The sequence below is a fragment of the Alnus glutinosa genome, chromosome 11 (assembly GCF_958979055.1).
Source record: "Alnus glutinosa chromosome 11, dhAlnGlut1.1, whole genome shotgun sequence".
Lineage (NCBI taxonomy): Eukaryota > Viridiplantae > Streptophyta > Magnoliopsida > Fagales > Betulaceae > Alnus > Alnus glutinosa.
In genome coordinates this window covers 26,040,824-26,061,215 of record NC_084896.1, presented here as the reverse complement: position 1 = coordinate 26,061,215, position 20,392 = coordinate 26,040,824, and the positions used below count along the sequence as shown (strand labels likewise).

At 33.6% G+C, this 20,392-nt stretch overlaps 1 protein-coding gene across 2 annotated transcripts; it reads left to right on the top strand.

Moving 5' to 3' along the window:
- The first annotated feature begins 2,644 nt into the window (after nt 1-2,644).
- LOC133881604 (PI-PLC X domain-containing protein At5g67130-like) lies at nt 2,645-9,940 on the top strand. 2 transcript variants are annotated; one of them, XM_062320560.1, is made up of 9 exons: nt 2,645-2,794; nt 2,934-3,008; nt 3,101-3,223; nt 3,312-3,449; nt 7,647-7,745; nt 7,854-8,157; nt 8,264-8,487; nt 8,570-8,656; nt 9,651-9,940. In XM_062320560.1, the coding sequence occupies exons 1-9, from the start codon at nt 2,789-2,791 to the stop codon at nt 9,705-9,707; spliced, it is 1,113 nt and encodes a 370-aa protein (XP_062176544.1). In that variant the 5' UTR covers nt 2,645-2,788; the 3' UTR covers nt 9,708-9,940. The 2 variants fall into 2 exon arrangements, with proteins under 2 accessions (XP_062176544.1, XP_062176542.1); XM_062320558.1 differs by lacking the exon at nt 9,651-9,940 and adding an exon at nt 9,077-9,516.
- The last annotated feature ends 10,452 nt before the right edge of the window (nt 9,941-20,392 follow it).

The window sequence follows — 20,392 nt, the reverse complement described above, 5'->3', positions numbered from 1 at the left end:
TGATTAAATCATATACTAGTGACTCCCGTTTCATGAGGCGTGGTCCCCAGCCGATTGAGCTACCATTTTGGGACACATCTCTTCTACTTCTAGCGTAACAAATCTGCTAATTTAGCTGTCAATCTCTACTACGTGGCCTTCACAATATTCACTACTCGGTAGCGTCCATCAATTGTTGGATTTTTATTTTTTAATAAATACTAATCTAAGAACCAGCGAATTGCTTGGGCAACCTATTAGAGGATGAAGAGGCATAATTGTCTAGTAAAACAGCAAAAGTCATTTATACATCAATTAAACATGTTATATGTACATATTCGATAATTCTCTCTCTAAAATCCAGAATCTCTCTCTAAAAATAAAAGTCTTTCCTCTCGGATTAAGGTGTTTTTTGTTTTCTCCTTTAGTTTTTCTTAGTGGAGGCTAGATTTCTCTCAATCATTAAGGTTGTAGAGGTTTTGTTCCCCTCGGTAGATTCGGTGGTGGCTGACTTTTCCCTAGCCTTGTTAGGCTATGGTGGTTTGTATTTGTGTTGTTTTTTCTTTTCTTTCTTTTGTCTCGGCCAAGAAAGCTCAACTCAAGCTGTCTAGCTTGGGGAGTGGCGGCCGTTCGTGTCATTTAACAGTGGTTTTTAACCAGTTTTTTCAATGGTTTTCTTCGACTTTTTGAGCCAGATCTACAAAATCTCGTTGCTTTTTTCAAGACACCCGCCCCTCAGTCGCATTCCCCGTTTTCATCCGCTCTCGCTGCCGGAAGCACAGGTCACACTGGTCGTCGGAGTTCGACGCGTGGCCTACACGCGCCAGATAGCCCTTTGCTCTTTGGCGAGTGTGACGGCCACATTCCGCCATTTTCTAGCAGTGCACGATGGGGTAAGGGTCTACAGTGGCTAATCTACGGCTTGGTGGTACCGGTGACGGCGCGTGCACCACACGCGCGTCGTTTCCAGCAGAGTCCACCTCTGCCTCTTCTGCCGGCATCTTGTTTTTTTAGTTTTGTGTGCTTTGTGTTTTGAATTCTTTAGTATAGTTTACCTATGTATTGCTCAGATTTTATTGAAATTTTTGTTGGCAAGATGCTAAATCAACTCTCTTTTATTTAAAAGTGAGCGTTAGAGGATTAAATATAATTCTAGTAAGGTTTGATGTTTCTGCTCATATAGCTATTTTTAAGTCAAATTCTTCTAACTTAAAGTGTAGGGGGTTCTGTACTTTTATTTCTCTATATGTATATCTTATAGCTTTGCAGAATTTATAGTAACTCAGGCTATTTCTTTATATATATATATATATATATATATATATATAAACAATTAAATTGAAAAAAAATAAAAAAAAAAATATCCCAGGACCCAGATAGACGTTTGGAAAAAATGTACGAAAAGAGTGTCATAAAGCTCTCTCTCTTTCTTTACGCTTTCTTTGCTGGAACCTTCACGCATGCGTCACATCTCACTCTGCCAAAATTTAAAAGAAATAATGAGCATCGATGGAGTCTCCGGTTTTTAACTGTTTCTAATTAATGATCCAACTATTAAATCACCAAAACAACTATAAATTCAATTTAATTGAAAATAGGAGTACAAATCACATATTTTAATAACACACGACAATTTAACATATTAAAGCTATGTTTAATATTGTGATTTTATAGATAAAAAAAATATAATTTTAAATAAAATTATAAAAAATTTATGATTTAAAAACGTAGAAAATATGTATTTTCAAATCTTAAGGAAGTTAGTATTTTTTTGAAAACGCACAATTTTAAATGTTAAAATATAAACTACAATTTTAATAAACGCTTAATTACGTTTTTAAAAATAACGTTTTCAAATCACACATTTTTAAATCGCAAACCTAAACAAACTCGAGTTAGTGAGAATTACAGTGTTTTAAGTGCACATATTAATTTAATAAACTAAACTAAAAATGAAATTGTACTTAATTAGTTAAACTTAAAACTGGTAAAAATAGATATATTTAATCATTGTAATCTATATTTTAAGATGGTGTCAACCCAGCTTTCCCCTATCTAATATTTTCTCTTTTTGGAGTAAAAATAAACAATAATAAGGGTGCGTTTGAGTTTGCGATTTCGTAGAGAAAAAATGTGATTTTAAACCAAATCGCAGAAAATGAACCGTTTGGAAACTTTTTTTAAAAAAAATTTGTGATTTCAAAACATAGAAAAATGCTTATTCAAATCGCAGGCAATGAGATGCTTTTTTGAGGCTAACCTGCGATTTTAAAGGCCAAACTGTGATTTTGCCAAACGCTTAACTGCGTTTTTAAAAATCATTTTTTTTAAATCACTATATTTAAATCTTACTTTTTTAAATCGCAAACTCAAACGGACCCTAAGAATAAAATGAATTGTTAATATATTTTGAAAGATATTTTTTGTTTGCGTAAGTATTTTATGTTTTGAGTTATTTATTAATATTTTTGTTTTAAGAACAGAAAATAAAAGAGAGAAGAAGATAATTATAATTATAACAAAAAGACTAATTTAAATTCTTTGGTAAATCTTCGGTGCACACTTGACACTTCTATCCATTTGGTTGATTTTAGATTAAAATTAAGTGATGTAAATATATAATTAATTTATAATATTAAGGCTAAATATGAGAAAAATTCAAAATAACTGCGCGCAATCTTTTCATATATCCCTTCAATTTCTCCATAGCAGATACGTCTTTCTTCTTTCCCTTCTCAGTTCTCACCCTCATAAATAGAGAGATCGACGTTCGCCATTTCTCCCTCTCACCAAGCTCAAACCCAAAGCAATGAAGGCACATTTTCTTCTTCTTCTTCTTCTCCCTGCTCTGTTTATTGCTTCTTCTTCTTTTTTCTTTTTTCTTTTTAATATATTTATGTATATATAATTAGAACATCAGAACATGTCTAGTCTGACTCTGTTTTCTCCGGCAGAACTTTATGATTTTCTCTTCGACGCTCTTCTCTTTAATTGCTCTTGGTCTCTTAAGCTGCTCGACTGCTCTGAAGGTATATATATTCATGGGAGATGAAGAAACTGCTCGGAATCTTTGTTTCTGATTATTTCTTATCATTTTTCTCCGTTTTTTTTTTTTTAACAGGAGGGACAAACATGCGTAGCAGACAGTAACTGTGATTCAGGCTTACACTGCGAGACGTGTGTAGCAAACAGAAACGTACGGCCGAGATGTACTCGAATCCAACCTGTTAGTCCCTCTTCAAAGGTGATCCTTACACCCCATTTCTTATTTTGCTCTGTTTTTGGAGTTTTGTTTGGGCGATATTGTGGTGAAATGTGAACGTTTTGAATAGGTGAAGGGGCTGCCGTTCAATCGGTACTCGTGGCTGACGACGCACAACGCGTTCGCGAGACTGGGAGAGAAGTCGGCTACAGGCGCTGTGATTCTTTCTCCGACGAACCAGCAGGACACCATTACCAGTCAGCTCAACGTATGTTCTTTCTCTTTCTCTTTTACATTCTCGGGAAAATTTTGGAGGAAAAAGAAAAAAAGATAGACAAGCTGAGAAATTAATTTAACAAAGAAATTGAATTTTAAGCGGTTGGGCGGTGGGTGGTTGTTTTCCGTCATTGTGTTGGATCAATTTGCTTGCCTGAAAAGCAAAGCTTTAGGTATGGTTGATAGATCAAAAGGTCCCCGGTGTGAAAAGAGAAAACTTTTTGAGGTATGCACGGATGACAATTTCTATTTCCGTGACGGGTTTGAATTGCGTCGATAAAGTTGTATTAGTTAATTCTAACTCAATTAATTCAATTAAACGGGTTAGATTTCCAAACTCTAATCTACTAATTTTATCGAGTTTACAGATCGTGTGAAAACTTATCAGTCTTCCTAACGACCATAAAGCAGGGTTTTGTGCCTGTTTTGTAATTAATCTAAGTCCACCTTAAAAGGGATAAACTAGGTGTTATTTGAGTTTGAATGTGGCTAGTGGGTTGTGGACAATGTGTTGCATGTGGGAATTTAGCTACTCAGTTAGCACTACATGATTTGTTTAACGTAAGGACTAAGGAATCTCAAATGGTTTAATTTGTTATGTTTTGGTGTACTTTTTTTAAATTATTAGCTTTAATGGAAGAATCATTAAAATAACCACTTTTGAGTTATTACGAAGAACCCACAAGCACTTTTTAACCACCTTACAGCTATGACGGTGTGAAAAGGCCTGGCAAATGGTGAGCGACCTTCTCTGTTGAAAGATTTGGCATGCATTAGGTGTGTGATGTGACCTTGATAATCTCCTCTGATTCCTTTTCCAGTTGGAACCATGTGAGGCTATCTCCAGCAGACTAGTTATTTTAACCAAAAGAATCAAATTTGACTATTTTGAACATTTTTTCTCCTCCAACAGATTAGCCACTATAACTTTTTCTCTTCAACATTGAACAGTGAATAGCCAACACTGGCTATTCACTATTCACCTGTTTATGAATTTTTTATTAATATTTTCTCTCTCTCTCTCCCTCTCCCTCTCCCTCTCTATCATTTAATAAAAGAAAATGATTAAAAAACAATATTTTAATGAAATAAAGAGTAGAATAAAGAGTATTGTTGGAGTGTTTTTAACTGTTGGAGTAGTTAAAGTAAATATTTGTAATTTTTGAGTAGCTACTTTAACTCTAACTGCTGGAGATGGCCTGAAAGGGTAACATAGAGCTTCCATCAATAATAATTTTTTTTTTTTTTTTTTTTTTTTTTTTTTTTTTTTAAAAAAAAAAAAGGAAAAACAAAAAGCTCTACAATTGACCTTACAATCTCCTGCTCAAAGAAAAGGGGCGGAAAAAATTATAGGGCCTGTACGAACAGGAATAGGACACTTTTTATTTCATTAAGATACTATTTATTTCAAATGAAAGGTCAATGTATCTAACGGTGTATATAAAGAGGTGTATATAAAGTCAATGTTAGCACGTCTTTTAAAAATTTAAATAGCATGAAATCATGTAGACCATTAAATTCATCAACTTTAAATCCTGATCATAAAATTGATAATATTCATTTTATATGAAATGGAGAGGATCTTATTCCGTTAGAACAGGGCACTCCTGTTCGAGTGGATCATCTATTCAGGTGGGTTCTCTGCTCAGGCAGGAAAGTCTTTCTTATAAACTCTTGCCCTAAAAAAAGGAGACGTATATAATAACATGGATTTCAATTATAGGGAATCTCGATCCATTATAAGAACACTAGCAGCAGTTATCCTATATTGGTTCCCTTCCCTATATTTAAGGAACATTTCATGAAAAACATAAAAAAACCTCCCACAGCAGATATCCTATATTTAGATGAGGGGGTTGAGAAAGAATAGTAATTCTCTATGTATACATGTCTACTATTCATTTCCTATATATTATTTTAATATAAAAAATGTATATTTAATTGATATAGGGAAGAGAGAAAAAGAATAAAGTAACAGTAAAAAAATAATATTTAATTGGTATAGGAAAATGTAAGGGAATCTATTGTGAGGTATTTTTTTTATAGGGAAGCAAAAAGTAGTTTTGTTATCTAAATATAGGGAAAATGGTTGGGAATTCGCTACTAGTGCTCTAATATGGTGGTGGAATGTTGAAAGAAGTATCCAAGACTTTTTTGAGGTGTGAATAGTGGATTCAAATTCTTAGTAATTTGTTAGACAAAAAATGTGAGAGTCTTTATTGAGCCTACTTGTTAGGACATGTAGCCCCTTAAAATTTGGGCAAAACTAGGATTTTTTGCGTGAAGGGTTCGAAACCTACGGAAATAAATAAATGCATATATACAAATAGTAGTAGAGTATATATAGTGGTAAAGTAAAAAGCTAAATTGACTAGCCATTTAGGAGTTAAAATGTCAACATTGACGGGACGATGGTATAAAAAATAATAGTTTTATAAGGATTTTGAATTTTTTTGGGGGTTGCCAAAGAGCCCCCAACTTATTAGGTAGGTCTGCTCATGCATAAAGGCTTTTTCACATTTGTTGTCCGGGCAGTAAAATTGTTGGGATCTCTATCCGTGAATAGTCAGCCTGTCAAAAATATTAAATGTTGGTATTCTGCTGCCACACAAAATGTTTAAATTTGGTCTTTGTTACCTAATTAGTTTTTGTCCTTTTCCATGTCGTTAATAATAAGAGTTGGTTAGGTGAAATGATTACTTTTAGTTTCCAAAGTACACCTAATATGCGTAGTTTACAAATAAAAGCATCACTTCAACAAAAAAAACAATGATAGACCACGTCTACTAGGGAAAAAAATAAACAAAAATCAAACCTAGTTGATGAGAAAGGAAAATTGAGGTTGTGTTCTACAGCCAACGCACAAGTACTGCATAATAATCTATTATTGAACTCAAAGTGAGGCAATCATTTTGCTCCCCGCCATTGATTACTTTCTACGCAATTACACTGGATCAAATGATCTTAAATTGATGTTTCAGAGTATAAAGGATTTTTGGTGAATTATTTTGAGCCAAGGGGTTAAAGATTAGACATGCATAGAGATTTCCATTATTTTTTAGGCCGGTTTGTTTTGACGGGAAATATTTTGTCGAAAAATGTTTCAGCTCCAAAAAATGTGGCTATTTTTCTTTATTTGTTTGCATCGCTGAAAATGGTTTGAAAAATATTTTTCGGCGTTTGATTCATATGGAAAATGGCAAAGTATTTTTTATATTTTCATAGAATTTGAGGGAAAAGAGTATGTAAGAATAAAAGACCTCAGGAGGTGAGATTGAGATCCAGTGCCCATATTACTTGTAATTTGGACAGGCAATTATGAGAGCCTTTGTAGGACTGTGTTCGGGCAGCCCGTTGATTTTCTATGTTTCAGTTCCATTTTAGAGGTAATTTAGTATAGTTTTGCTATATATAATATGTGAAGTCATTTACAAAGTTATGCTATTCTCTTCTTCTTTTTTTCCTTTTTCAGAATTGGTGTCTTCAGGGATTGTAAAGTTGACCTGTTCCTCTTCAAATACAAAAGAAGTTGTTTCTTTGGTCTCATGCATATATTGTTTTATGTAAATTTAGTGTGATAAGCCTGTGTTCAGTGTTAAATCACCACTTGTCCCAAAAGTTTAGATTGATAAGAAAAAGTAAATTTTGGCCCCGTTTGAAAACCACTTTTCCCTCCCCTTCCCTTACTTTCACTTCTCCCAAAAAAACATCAACTTTAAAACATTCTTAACTTTTTCACTTTTTTATATCACATCAACACTTTTTTATTACTTTTTTTAAAAAAAAATTCACTACAATACAATTTTTTTTTTTTTTTTCAATTTTCCATATAAATTATTTCAACTTTATATCACATCAATTTTATTTTTCAATCATTCAAAAAAAAACCCTAAGGGGAAGGGAGGGGAGGGGAAAGTGGTTTTCAAACGGGGCCTTAATCACTTAATCAATACTTTAACTCTCCCCCTCACGTGTGGGTTTAGACTTCTTTTTTAATAGGTGAAGCCTAGCACGTTGAATATTTAATTGAAATAAGAGGTAAACGATAGAGTCAAGGTTCGAACTCGAGACCTTTAATTCTGATATCATGTTAAATCACCACTTGTCCTAGAAGCTTAAGCTAATAGGAAGAAGTAAATTTAATCACTTAATCAATACTTTAACATTCAAAAGTTGTTTTCTCCTGCAGAATGGTATTAGAGGGTTAATGCTTGATATGTATGACTTCAACAATGACATTTGGTTATGTCACTCCTTCCGTGGCCAGTGCTACAACTATACAGCTTTTGTAAGTATGCATGAATTGGTGATAAGGGAAGCACATGATCAGGCAATTTCCTTTAATGTTGCTTATAATCTTCTTAAACACGTAGTTATCTGACATCTGATTCACCAGCAACCTGCTGTTAATGTTCTCAAAGAGATCCAAAATTTTCTTGAGGCAAACCCATCAGAGATCATCACCATTTTCATTGAAGACTATGTTACATCCCCAAAGGGCCTGACCAAAGTGTTTGACTCTGCTGGCCTGAGGAAGTACTGGTTTCCTGTTTCTGGAATGCCAAAAAATGGTGGAAATTGGCCAACAGTAGATGCTATGGTCCAGAAAAATCAGCGTTTGGTGGTTTTCACTTCAAAAGCATCAAAGGAGGCATCTGAAGGGATTGCCTATGAGTGGAGATATGTGGTAGAAAACCAATGTAAGTCCTATTACATGTTCTCTCCTCCACTCTGATTTTCGTGGACTGAGGACACAAAAATTTTCCATTATACCAGAGCTAATTCTGATGCGGTTTGAACTTACAGATGGGAATGGCGGGATGAAAGACGGTTCATGTCCGAACCGAGCAGAATCGTCTTCCATGAACACAACTTCAAGGTCGCTTGTCTTAGTGAACTATTTTCGAGATGTGCCGGATATAACTCAAGCTTGCAAGGATAATTCAGCTCCATTACTCAGCATGGTGAACACCTGCTATGAAGCAGCGGGAAAACGATGGCCTAACTTCATTGCTGTTGATTTTTACAAGGTATTATTATATGTGTTCAAAATCTAATAGTTAAGGCAAATAGATAAATGAACTGTAATTCATTTGTATATGAACATTTCAGAGGAGTGATGCTGGGGGCGCCCCAGAGGCTGTAGATGTGGCAAATGGTCATTTAGTTTGTGGATGTGGAAATATAGCCAATTGCAAGGTTTGCCACTTTCGTCTCAATTCTCCTTTATTCTCAGAATTTTCTAGTGTAGGGATCATTAACATACTTGGAGACAATGGTTGATTAGGAAAAGAAAAGTAATAAAGGTAAATGTCACACATAAGAGGGTATGGGATTGGCTGCAATTTGGCTTACTGAATTGCAGCCACTCCGGGCAGTAAATGAGCAGTGGTCTTGATGTGGTCTACCAATTCGACCAGGTGTCTGAACAATCCAAGGTGCGAAGCCTATGTATGAGGAAAGATAGACCCCATCGAGCCTGCTCTCGTTATCTGCATATTGGCTGCAATTCGGTCAAGCTTTTGCAGCCAATTGGAATCTCATAAGAGGACATTGCTCAAAAAGGAGGCCCCCACATGTTTCAAAATTAATTTATTGTGATCTCATTATTGCATGCAGGCAAATGTGAGTTTTGGAGTATGTGACCTCCCTCAGGCTGGTGGTGTTGCCCCTGCACCAGGAGCAGTGTCAAATGACATTGGCTTTGGTTATTTAAATAGCAAACCAGCTGAATTGCAGTGGCTGTTGGGAACAGCTTTTGTAACCCTTCTCTTGTCATTGTGAATATCATAGATTTGCTACCTGTGCTCTTTTTCTGAGTTAATGACATGGAAAAGAGAAGGAATCTAACCAAAAGTTAACCCATTTGAAATAGCGTTGAATGGTACTCATGTGATCAATAACTGAGAAAAAGAAGATTTAGCATACTTTTGTTGGTACAGTTTTGTCAGATTGGACACTGTCAAGGAGACCACCTCAACTGTGGTGGTTGTAAATCAAGGATTTCTTTGGCCTTTTCTCTTGTCATTTCGAAATGTGAATAGCACTTTGAAGTTTTCTTTTGTGTTTGCTTTTCTGCGTTGAAGTGGGGGGAAATGTCCTTCAAAATCAAATTAGGAAATGACTTGTGTTTAGGATGGGTATCATGTGATTGTTAATAAGAAATTAAAGAATCATCATGGGTACTTTGCAGCTAGTTGGGTTGTGGGTTGTCAGACCCCAGTTGACTCGTGATTGCCGATGCTCCTGAGAGTCCGTTGGGCTTTTTGTCAGATGGGCCTTTAGCGTCCGTCGGTAACCAGGGCCTCTAGAAAGCATGTGATTGTTAAAAAGGGATTAAAGAATCATCATGGGCACTGGGCAGCTTGTTCTTTGTGTTAGTTCTAAACGGTTCTTTGCGATGGAATTAAGCTTGATTTACAAAGGTTGAGTTCAAGAAATGTACAATGATTGCATATTGCCATCCCTCACTTTCCCCCCTTCGACAAACAATCTAAAGTTGGTGGCTGGAAGCAGGACATCCTAATGTCTATAGGTTGTTCATCTATAAGAGCTTGTCTCAAGCTAGCTATGAAGCTTTAACGATGCCGGGTATTTCACATGGCATAAATATAATTTTAATTAAGTGTATATAATTTTTTGGGTATCCTTCCCTTGTAAGCCGATTTTCAAGGGTGGGTTCTATTTAAGATTTGTATCATTTGGTATCAAAGTCACCACCACGTCAAGTATGGGATTGGATGCAGCAACTTTGTAGTCGAGTCTCAAAAGGGGCCACCTATAGGCTGGATTAAAATGTCTTAGTATTATGTATGGGCATAATGTTAAGTCATTGAATACTGATAGATGAGCAAAACTATCAAAAAAGAAATTGCTACTATTGGGTTAGTGTCGATAAAGTGGGCTAGTGTGAATGCTGGCTGTGGAACATGGTGGTATGTTACAATCCTAAGTTGGGCACCCTTTCTTGCAAGTTTATTTTCGAGAGTGAGTTTTACCTAATGCTTGTATAATTTGATATTAACTCATAAAACTTATCAAAAAAAAAACTAATAGGGATGTGGAGCCACCAAATGAGAAAAAAAAAAACTATTATTTCTATAAGCTTTTAAGCTTTTGAAATAAGTAGCCATTTTAATACGGTATTAGAACCGAGATAGTGAGTTAGAACCTTGAAAGTTTATTCCCTATTTCAATTAAAATAATCCACATGCTCTCCACAAGTGACTAAAAGTATTAAAATATTAATTTAATAATTAAATTCACAATTTCTTATTAGTTTAAATTTTTTGTATGAGTAATGATTTAACGGCTTATACAAGCCGAGTCCGAGCTGATTCGCGAACGGACTGGTTCATTTACAGCCTAGCCTCCTTGCATAAAGCTCAATCCTCAGGTTGCCCAAAATACCAATGGCCCAAATGTTGCTTGTGAAGCTTTGCATTTAGGCCCAAACCCATAAAGCCAATACTCCTCAGCTCTAAGAATCTTCAATCTTTGTGTTGGGGGTCAAGTGTGGTGCACTCTTGGAGATACTTGGGCGTAAATCAAGGGCACTTGTGCTTAAACAAGAATATGTGTGCACGGCTCAAGGCAAGTTAATTTCTTTATGTTTAGCAGTTCAAGGATAATTTACATTAACATGCAGTAAGTTTTGGTTAAAACCTACTGATCAGGCACTCTGATCAAAAACTATTAAATTTACTCATGCATAAAGAAATGGAATATATGATTTGTAGGTTTATAGGGGGAATCCTGCAAGAGAAAGTGTATTAGAACTTGTAATAAACAATACAATGTGTGACATTTATGCCAAAAGAAGAATACCTCTTTTTTTGTGAACTATTATGTACATTAATAATTGAATTGTGAAGAAATGAACTTGGTGGAAACAAATTCTCACCCTAATTTAATTGCAATCTTAACTATTTCTTTTGAAGCTGGTTTTCAATGGTGAATCCTACATGAGACTTATATTATTTGGTATCAAAACTAAACACTACGTTACGGGTTCAAATCACAAAAGAGGTTACCTATGGGATAGAGTGGGTCACCGTAAATGTCGAATTCAGAAGCGTAGTGATATGTTACGATCCTAAGTGTTTCACATAACTTAAGTGCAATCTTTATCATATATATATCTACGCTCTTGAGCTCTCTCCTCTTATAAACTCATTTTCAATAGTGAGTTCTACTCGAAGCTTATATCACTTTATTAGTTTTTGTTTTCACAATAAAACTGTGGGCATTCCTCTTTTTAACAGGAGATACATGGGTTTTATGAGCAAGCCATAAACTCAAAATTGTAAAGAGAATACTAAAGTGATAAAAGACTTTATATTAAAAGTAGGAAAATGTTTGAGGGTATTATGGCTTTTACTACAACTCCTTTACAAATTCATGTGGCAATTCATTTGAGTGTCACATGGCACAACATAGATGAAAAAAAAATAAAATTAAGCAACAAAATTTGACAAGTAAATTTAATTATTTAGTGATTGATGTAGTAAATGTCACGTAAATTGCTTTGTTAGTTTGTCCCTGTAATACCTCTAAAGACACTCTTAAAGAGCATAACAAGTAATTTACGATGCAATAAGTAACTTGGGAACCCAAGATTTAAACAAAGAAAGAAGAAGAAAAAACTCAAAAAAAAGTAATCTAGATAATTGAAAAAGTTTTTCTCTAAACTGGGTTAGAGGAATCGGCCTAAAATTGCATGTATGATGTATGCATGTAAGAATCACATGTATTTTGAACTGACGTTGTTTAATAGATTGAATCAAAAGAATACTTTGTCAATCAATGATTAAAAAAAAAAAAAAAAAAAAACTCATAGATCCGGGGACCTTATGCAAATATTCTATTTTTTGGGTGGGTTTGGAATATTGCATACATGTCTACCATCATTAGTGCATTCAAGTATTCTAAAAGTACTAATTTAGAGTAAGTTGGATAAAGAGATGATCACACGAAGGGCACCAATTTCGTCCGTGATTGGTGCATACATTTCCCCACTCACTTTGAATGCACATCATTGTAAGATGTGAGATTTTGGGCAACACTCACCAAGAGTTTGAAAGCAACCCACATTGGACAATTGGCATCACCCACTCGCCTCACCCTTGGGGAACATCCAATCAAATGCCCAAGACTATGCATACACACCCCATTTGCCCACATAATTTAACACAAATTTGGAATATTATTTACTATGATCTTATGAAGATATATTTTTCTTTTCTTTCTTTTATGAGTTTGATCTAAAAAATAGAGATATATACAAATTTGAATTAATAATCTTAATTTCGTGAAGAGAAATGCTAGAAATCACACTTTTATCCTATTTTATTCATGTGACAGTACTAATCATTGACAGTAAAATGAGATAGATGTGGGATAGAAGTATGGTCTCTAGCATTTTTCTTTCATGAAATATAATCCTAACAACTTTATATTTTCTTCTGTGAAGTTATGAAGACTCATATTTAGAGACTGAATTAGGGAGCTCCTCATTTTAAAATTCCCTCTTAATATATATGGACCTAAAAATTAGGTTTGATCCCCACCCACTCTGTCATACTTTGCCCCCTCCTCGAATATGAAATCTTAGTTCTATCCCTACTCAGATTATTATGATTGATTTTGTTCTTATCTCTTTCATACATGCTAACCATAATATTTGGCTTATCCATAAGATAGAAAATAGAGCACCTACAATGATTTATGTATTTTGAATTTCTATATAAAATGGTTGCACAAACCCTTAAAAAACATTTACATCTCCGATGGCTAAACTAGACTTCTAGGTATGGGGGACAGGCAAACTAAAAAAAAAAAAAACCTACTGTGCTTACCCAAATGCGCCGTAGATGAATGTATAAGTTTATATTTCATTTGATTAAGGATAAGAGAGACTTGAGAATGATCAAATATCAAATAGTAATAATACTAAAAATTATATTTTTATCTATTAACTATATAATAATGTTGACGTGACACTCTCTACTAATCATTTTATATATATTGATTTAAAGATTTGGTCGAGATTGTCAAGTCAACAATATAAAATAATAATAGAATAAAGATATTGATATGACATTACTCAATATAAAATGACCTTATATTTGGTTGAAATTTGAACCAATATCAATCATCATCTATACTTTTTCCATGTATTTTTATTTTTAGCCTTGGCCTTTGAGAGGGAAGAAAAGGGCCACGTGGAGAGGCACAATACAATAAAAAAAGGTGGTCGACGAAATGGACGTTGGTTTTGGACCACGTCAGCATTACAATAAGAATGGACACGTGCCGGACATTTGGACCACTCACGTGGAAAAGTGGATGCAATTATTTGACTAATAGGACCACATAGATACAAATCTTAGGCCAAATCACAAGGCCAACTATGTTTTGTCCCTTTACACTCTAATGGGTGCCTTGCAAAATATTATTTAAATTAAGTAAAAGAATATAATTATTTTACTTTCCCCTAAAAGTGGATTTTAGAGCTTGAGAACGCAACTTAGCCACTAAACAAGTCAACAATTCATCCACTTATCATCTACATTGCTACTCTAATGCTTTTAATTATAAATTAGTTTCATAGGATTTGGTGTTAACAAGTTTTGAGTTTGACGTTCGTCGCCCGAGAGTTTTTTTTAATTTTTTTAAAGCATCGTTGGATTCTCGTTAGATGTTTTTGAACGTGTAAGCTTAAACTTTTCATCAACAATTGAGACTTAATATGTGAAGTATTTAACTAAAATTAAGAGTAAATTATGAAGTTATTTGTCGAATTGCTCTTAATATCATGTTAATAAAGTATGAATTGAATTAATCCAACTAGTCTTTTTTGTATTTCTTTACTTTTCCATGAATTTATAACGAATCAAATGCAAGTTTCATTGCTTTAGTCCAATCTATCACTATAAAATCATGGATTGCTCGAATCTATGTAAAGGATATCGGCTATTGCTTTTTTATTTTTTTAATAAAAATCTTATACTAAAAGTTTAAAACCAATAAACGTGACAAGGACTCCTTAGATTATAGAATTATTTTTCCCTCTTGATTGTCAATTTGCAGACAAATGAAAATGGAATATATGATGTCCATGTCATTAACATGCCTTTTTGGAAGAGATTCTAAGTCACAAATAAATCGATTATTTATTGACCGTAATGACCTAACAATAAGCTCAAAAGTTTCATCTACTCAAATCTAAAAAAAAAAAAAAAACACTTATTAGTTATGCAAAATAAATTAGAGGAAGAGGATGTTGAACTCATGGCCGTGGTGGTGGCTAGAAAGTTGTGGTTTTTAGGAGGAATTTTGTGATCTATGGGAGTTGTTTTAGCCATCTTACTCAACATGCGAGGAACGCACCAGAATCCCTTAACGCCATTAAAAATGCTAACGTAAGGAAGCATGAAATAAGAGAAAGTGATAATTCTTTAAATCAACAATGATCAGTGCCTAACACGGAATTTGTGAAGGTCAATTGAAATGCAGTTGTAGATAAAGACAGGTGGAATATAGGCATTGATGTGATTACGAGAGACCGTAGATAGCTGCACAACCACCTCCAACATAGGACAGGGGTGGCTGCCACCTCTAACATGTTTGGCCACCCATCTCCTCTGCTGAGAGTGGGTACGCGGCCACTTTTTTTTTTTTTAATTTTCTTTTATCACAGAGAAAGTCGGTCTCCACACCTAAAAAGTAAAGTAGTGTTGCATGTTTAGTGTTCGTTTCTTTTAAGACAAAAAAAAACGAGTTCCAAAAAGTAAATGGATTTCATACGAAAAAAAAAAAAATTAATTGTGAACCTCAATAAAAACACTCCTCAACTTTATATCCTATAAAAAAAAATTGAAAAGAAAAAACAAAATACTTTTCAATAATTGTACCATTTAGAATCAAACATATATTTAAAAACAAAAAAATGTATATATTACTTTGCAATACTCTTGTCCTATTGTAGAGCACGGTATGCGAGTGCAATGGAGGATTCCACCTGATTGGACGTGTGCCTAAACAATCCGATCAGATATAATCCGAATTTTCTAAACACCTATCTAATCAGATGAGACTCTCTCTTACACTCCCGTACACGTGTCGTATTACAATGCAATAGAGAAGGAATACTGCACTCATCTTAATCCTAAATTACTTCGGAGTATAGAATCGGTTGACTATGTGTTAAAAGTTCTTTTGTGAAGGAAAATCATTTATCTTTTTCTCAAAGGTGTTAATTGAAAATCAATGAAACTCTCCCTTTTCATAGTTTATTGCCATCACTATCCACAAAATCAGATTAAAAAAATTAATCCAATACCTTTTTTTTTTTTTTTTTGTAACTTTAAAATAGACAAGTGGGTTGGGGAATTTACAATTCGAGAATCGATGCGAAGCTTACAGAAAGGAGAAAAAGGGGTTTTGGTGGGTAAAAGTTGGGGAACTTGGTACGCAAAAGGTTGTATACGAATGTCAGTTTCATGAAGAGACCTCAGAACCTTCCTCAATTCAAGCCATCCTTAGACTGCACAGCTTCCTCACATTCTACCTCAAAAGCATCTTTTTGCAGCTTTTTCTTTCTTTTTTTTTTTTAAAAAAAATAAAAACAAATATATATATATATATATATATATATATATATAATCAAAAGTTTTGCTCATAAATAAACCAATATATTACTCATTTCTTAAAAAAAAAAAAAAAAAAAAAAAAGTGACAAACTTGGATAATACATGCCAATTGTCCACAGATTCCCTTTGCCAAAATAAAACCCTACTCATCAAAGACTACATAAGTTTATATATATAGAAAAATGATTGGTGTACTATCGTACATATAATTTTTGTTCAATTTTACTTATGTGACAGTTTACTTTTATTTTTTAAGAAAATGACCTAACATTTACCTCCATAATGATTTCATCGTTTTTTGAAAAATAAATTAAAAAATAAATTGACACAAAAGTAAAGTTGAACGAAAATTATCTCTACGGTTGTACAACAGTCATTTTTTTTCATATATCCATATCTTTGCTTCTTTTTCTTTTCTGTTTTTACACTAGTCATCCATTTACTCATGTTTAATATTAAATTATATATATATATATAAGATTGTTTTGATTATTTTTGTTAATATGTTTTTGTTTGAAATAGTATTATGACATGATATAGTAGTAAAAGCTGTTTTTATAATTTGAAGAGTATTTTATATTATGAGTTGTTTGTTAATATTTTTATTTTGAAAATAGGAAAAAGAACAAAACAATTTTTTATTTTTTTTAACAAATGTAGGGTATTTAAATATTCGTCCAAATTCATCCAAACAATCTGGAATCTATAACAAAATTTATGATAAAATTTCTATCCATCAATGTTTAAGATAATACACGATACCTAGATTGAGTAATATCTAATTTTATAGATTTTATGCTTTTATATATAAAATAAAATAAATAAATAAACAACTTGCTCGAGAAATTAAAACAAAAAGAAAAAGAAAAAGAAAAAAAGCACACATTTCTATGATATTCTCTCGAGTCTCAACCCATTGGATAATGTCATAACCAGAGGGGAACTTGGAATTCCGTACTTGGGGCACCAACCACGGACACAGTTTAGCGTCAAAGCAAGGCGGTCAAAAATATATATAAAAAATAGGCAATAGAGCTGGAAACACGTGCGAGGTGGAGAAGCAGCACGTGCATTAGAGGGTGTGTGTTGGAATGGGAAAGCAGTAAAATCTAGTGTACGCTGGACCGGCAAACCTTGCCCGGTTGACCAGGGACAGGAGGGTCGCACTGTGGCGTGGCTCGTGGGCCGCACTGTCCCCTCCACGCGTGTGTTTTGCGCCGCTAAACGACACCGCCTCCCCCGCTCAGTGCCTGTTCCTCTCTGACTGCCTCTGCCGCCTGAATCTCTCCTCCCCCCCCTCCCTTTCTCTTTTTTTATCTGGCAAGTAAAAGGTTTGCCCACACCGATTTCCCCCTTTGGTTTCCAATCGAGTACAATCCTATTACAGCAATTCTAGTACGACCGTGGGACATGACATATGAAAAAAGGTTCTTTTATGGCTCAAGGAAAAAAAAAAAAAAACAATAAAATATGAATAGTCTAAAGTTGATTAGAACACGCTGATGAGTCCTTTTAAGAAATACTATAAAATATTTGTAACGAAGATATAATATTGTTTCTTTTTTTTCTTCTTTTGAATTAGGCTTTTTAAAATGTCATGTATCTGGTATTACTCACGTTGAAGTACGCTTAATTGCAAAATTTTGATAAGTTCATGGTCATCACGACTTTAAATCGCGTTATTTCGAAAATTATGTGGAACGTCACAAACTATATAAAATCGCGTTGTTTCGAGAATTATGTGGAACGTCATAAACTATATGGGTGTTGAAAATAAATTGTGAATTCTATAAGGAGCTCCAATTTACATGACAAATTATTGAATTTGATTGGAGATTAGACTAGATTCCAGAGCCAAGATAATTGAATGGGATAGGATATCACCTATTTTATATTTGAGTTCCATTTCACCTAACAAATTTCTGATTCACATTTTTTTTTTTTTTAATTTTGTTTTTGGTTATTTTAACTCGTTTAATCCAATCCATACGTTAACTTCTCTAAATCTGTACTTCACATCCTTCTCGAGACTCAAACCTTGACCTCTCTTGTAAGCAGGGCCAAGAGGTGCCATGCGGCTCACAAACCTAATTAACCTTATCCAAAGGATTAAAGACCAACTTCTATGAATGTTTAAAATTAGTTTTCTTAATTTAAACACACACACAAAAAAAAAGAAAAAAGGATATCGATATTTTCAAACAATTCAAAGGGTAAAATTATATCTAATAGTTTTTTTAAAACAAATAAATATATATTTTTTGAGGTATTTTAAAATAAAATAATGATTAATAACATATAAACTTGATTGACAATAACGTAACAACTGAAAACATAATTATGTGCGGATTTTCTTGTTACAATATTATGGTAATAGTCAATAGACAATGACTTTTCCCTCTTCCTTAGTCTCACCCACCCCATTAACTATATTTTTAATTGTGAGTAATAGAACTTCAAACATGAATGAATATAAATGAGTTTTATTAATCTGTTTATCCAAATAAATAGGTCAACGTCGGATAAGTTTTATATTAATTTTTTCATATTTACTATCTAAATTAGAGAGTAAATAAAAATGAGTTTTATTAATCTGAGTTATCCAAACAAATGGGTCGCAACGTCAGATAAATTTTATATTTACTATCTAAATTGTGGCGGAAAAGCAAAATTGATGAAATGTTGCTCCTAGATATTTATTTGGGGAGATTATGTTGACGTAGAGAGGTGGGTCACACTTGATCAAAGACACCACTCTGTGAGTGTTATCCACAGAAGCAGCATTTCTCGAATAAAGAGGTGGAGAGACAACCTGGCCCCGCACATTCCTTTGTAATCTGTTCATCTTTGACCTTTGACCACCCACCACCTAATAACAGACAATTGAAACCTAATTATATCGTACTATCTGCTTTGCATTTGGTGTCCCTTTTATTTTATGATATCTCTATTCTACCCCATGTTTTCCTTCATTTCCTTTTCATTCCCGGATTGTGTGAAGTTCTATTTCACTTGTGCCCTTCTCTCCCAATTTAACACACATTATCAATATTTTTAACCTATATAGTTCTGTCCCTCATCCTATGCATAATCCTAATTTCAACGTGGCATGTGGTTTGCTTTGTGAAATAATATAACAAAATTTTCATCACTCACACACTTACAAAGTTACTTTTATGCATATCTCTTAAAGTATCCATACTTTAAAGAAATTTATAATATACAAAAAGACACTTTTAAGGATAATCATCAGTATATGTCTGTTAGGTTTGAGTAATACAAGTTATTACTTTTGTCGAATCTTATATATAATTGGTCATATTTGTAAAATATCAAGATAATCGAAGATTAAGAGCTATCTTATCTTAATATGTCCAAAATTATAGTTTTCATGCATGTTTGAAATTTTATAAAAGAATGAAATTTTGGATTGCATAATAAATCACATAACTGATGTGAATTTTTTATTTTAATTAAAATTTATTGAACCCTGGCCTATTTGTATATCAATGATCAAACCATTTTAAACTCACTTCTCTATCAATTTAAACAGGTTAATTTTTTTATACATACAATCATCCTAAGCTCAACATATATCTTTCTTCTTTTTTTCCTGTTCAATCACGGGGGCAGATTTGATGCCAACAGTGTAAAGATAACCTGGTTTAAGCTACTCATTAAAAAGACAGTCAAAGGAAAAACATAGACAAAAAAAAGGGGGGGAGGAGGGGGGGAGGCAGAAACACAGTCAAAAGAAAAATCATTGATTACAAAGATTACCCCCCCCCCAAAAAAAAAAAACAAAAAAAAAAAACTAAAGAGTAAAAGAGAAAGAGATAAATAACACCCACACCCGGATCCACTCATTTACGGTTTGGATGGTTAGAATTCAAGCAATAAATATAAGATTATTAGCAATAGTTTCTCTAAATTTTATTTTAAACCCTAAATGTAGAAAGAGAGAGAGAGAGAGAGAAATAACACCCCCGACCGAATCTACTCATTTACGGTTCAGATGGTTAGCAATTCAAGCAATAAATATAAGATTATTAGCATCAGTTTCTTTAAATTTTATTTTAAACCCTAAACGTAGAAAAAAAAAGTAAAAGAGAAAGAGAGAAATAACACCTCCACCTGGATCCACTCATTTACGGTTCGATGGTTAGTTATTCAAGCAATAAATATAAGAATATTAGCAACAGTTTCTCTAAATTTTATTTTAAGAGTAATGTTTCTTACACAACTCTCACACAACTTTTGCACAACTCTAACTACTTTTTGT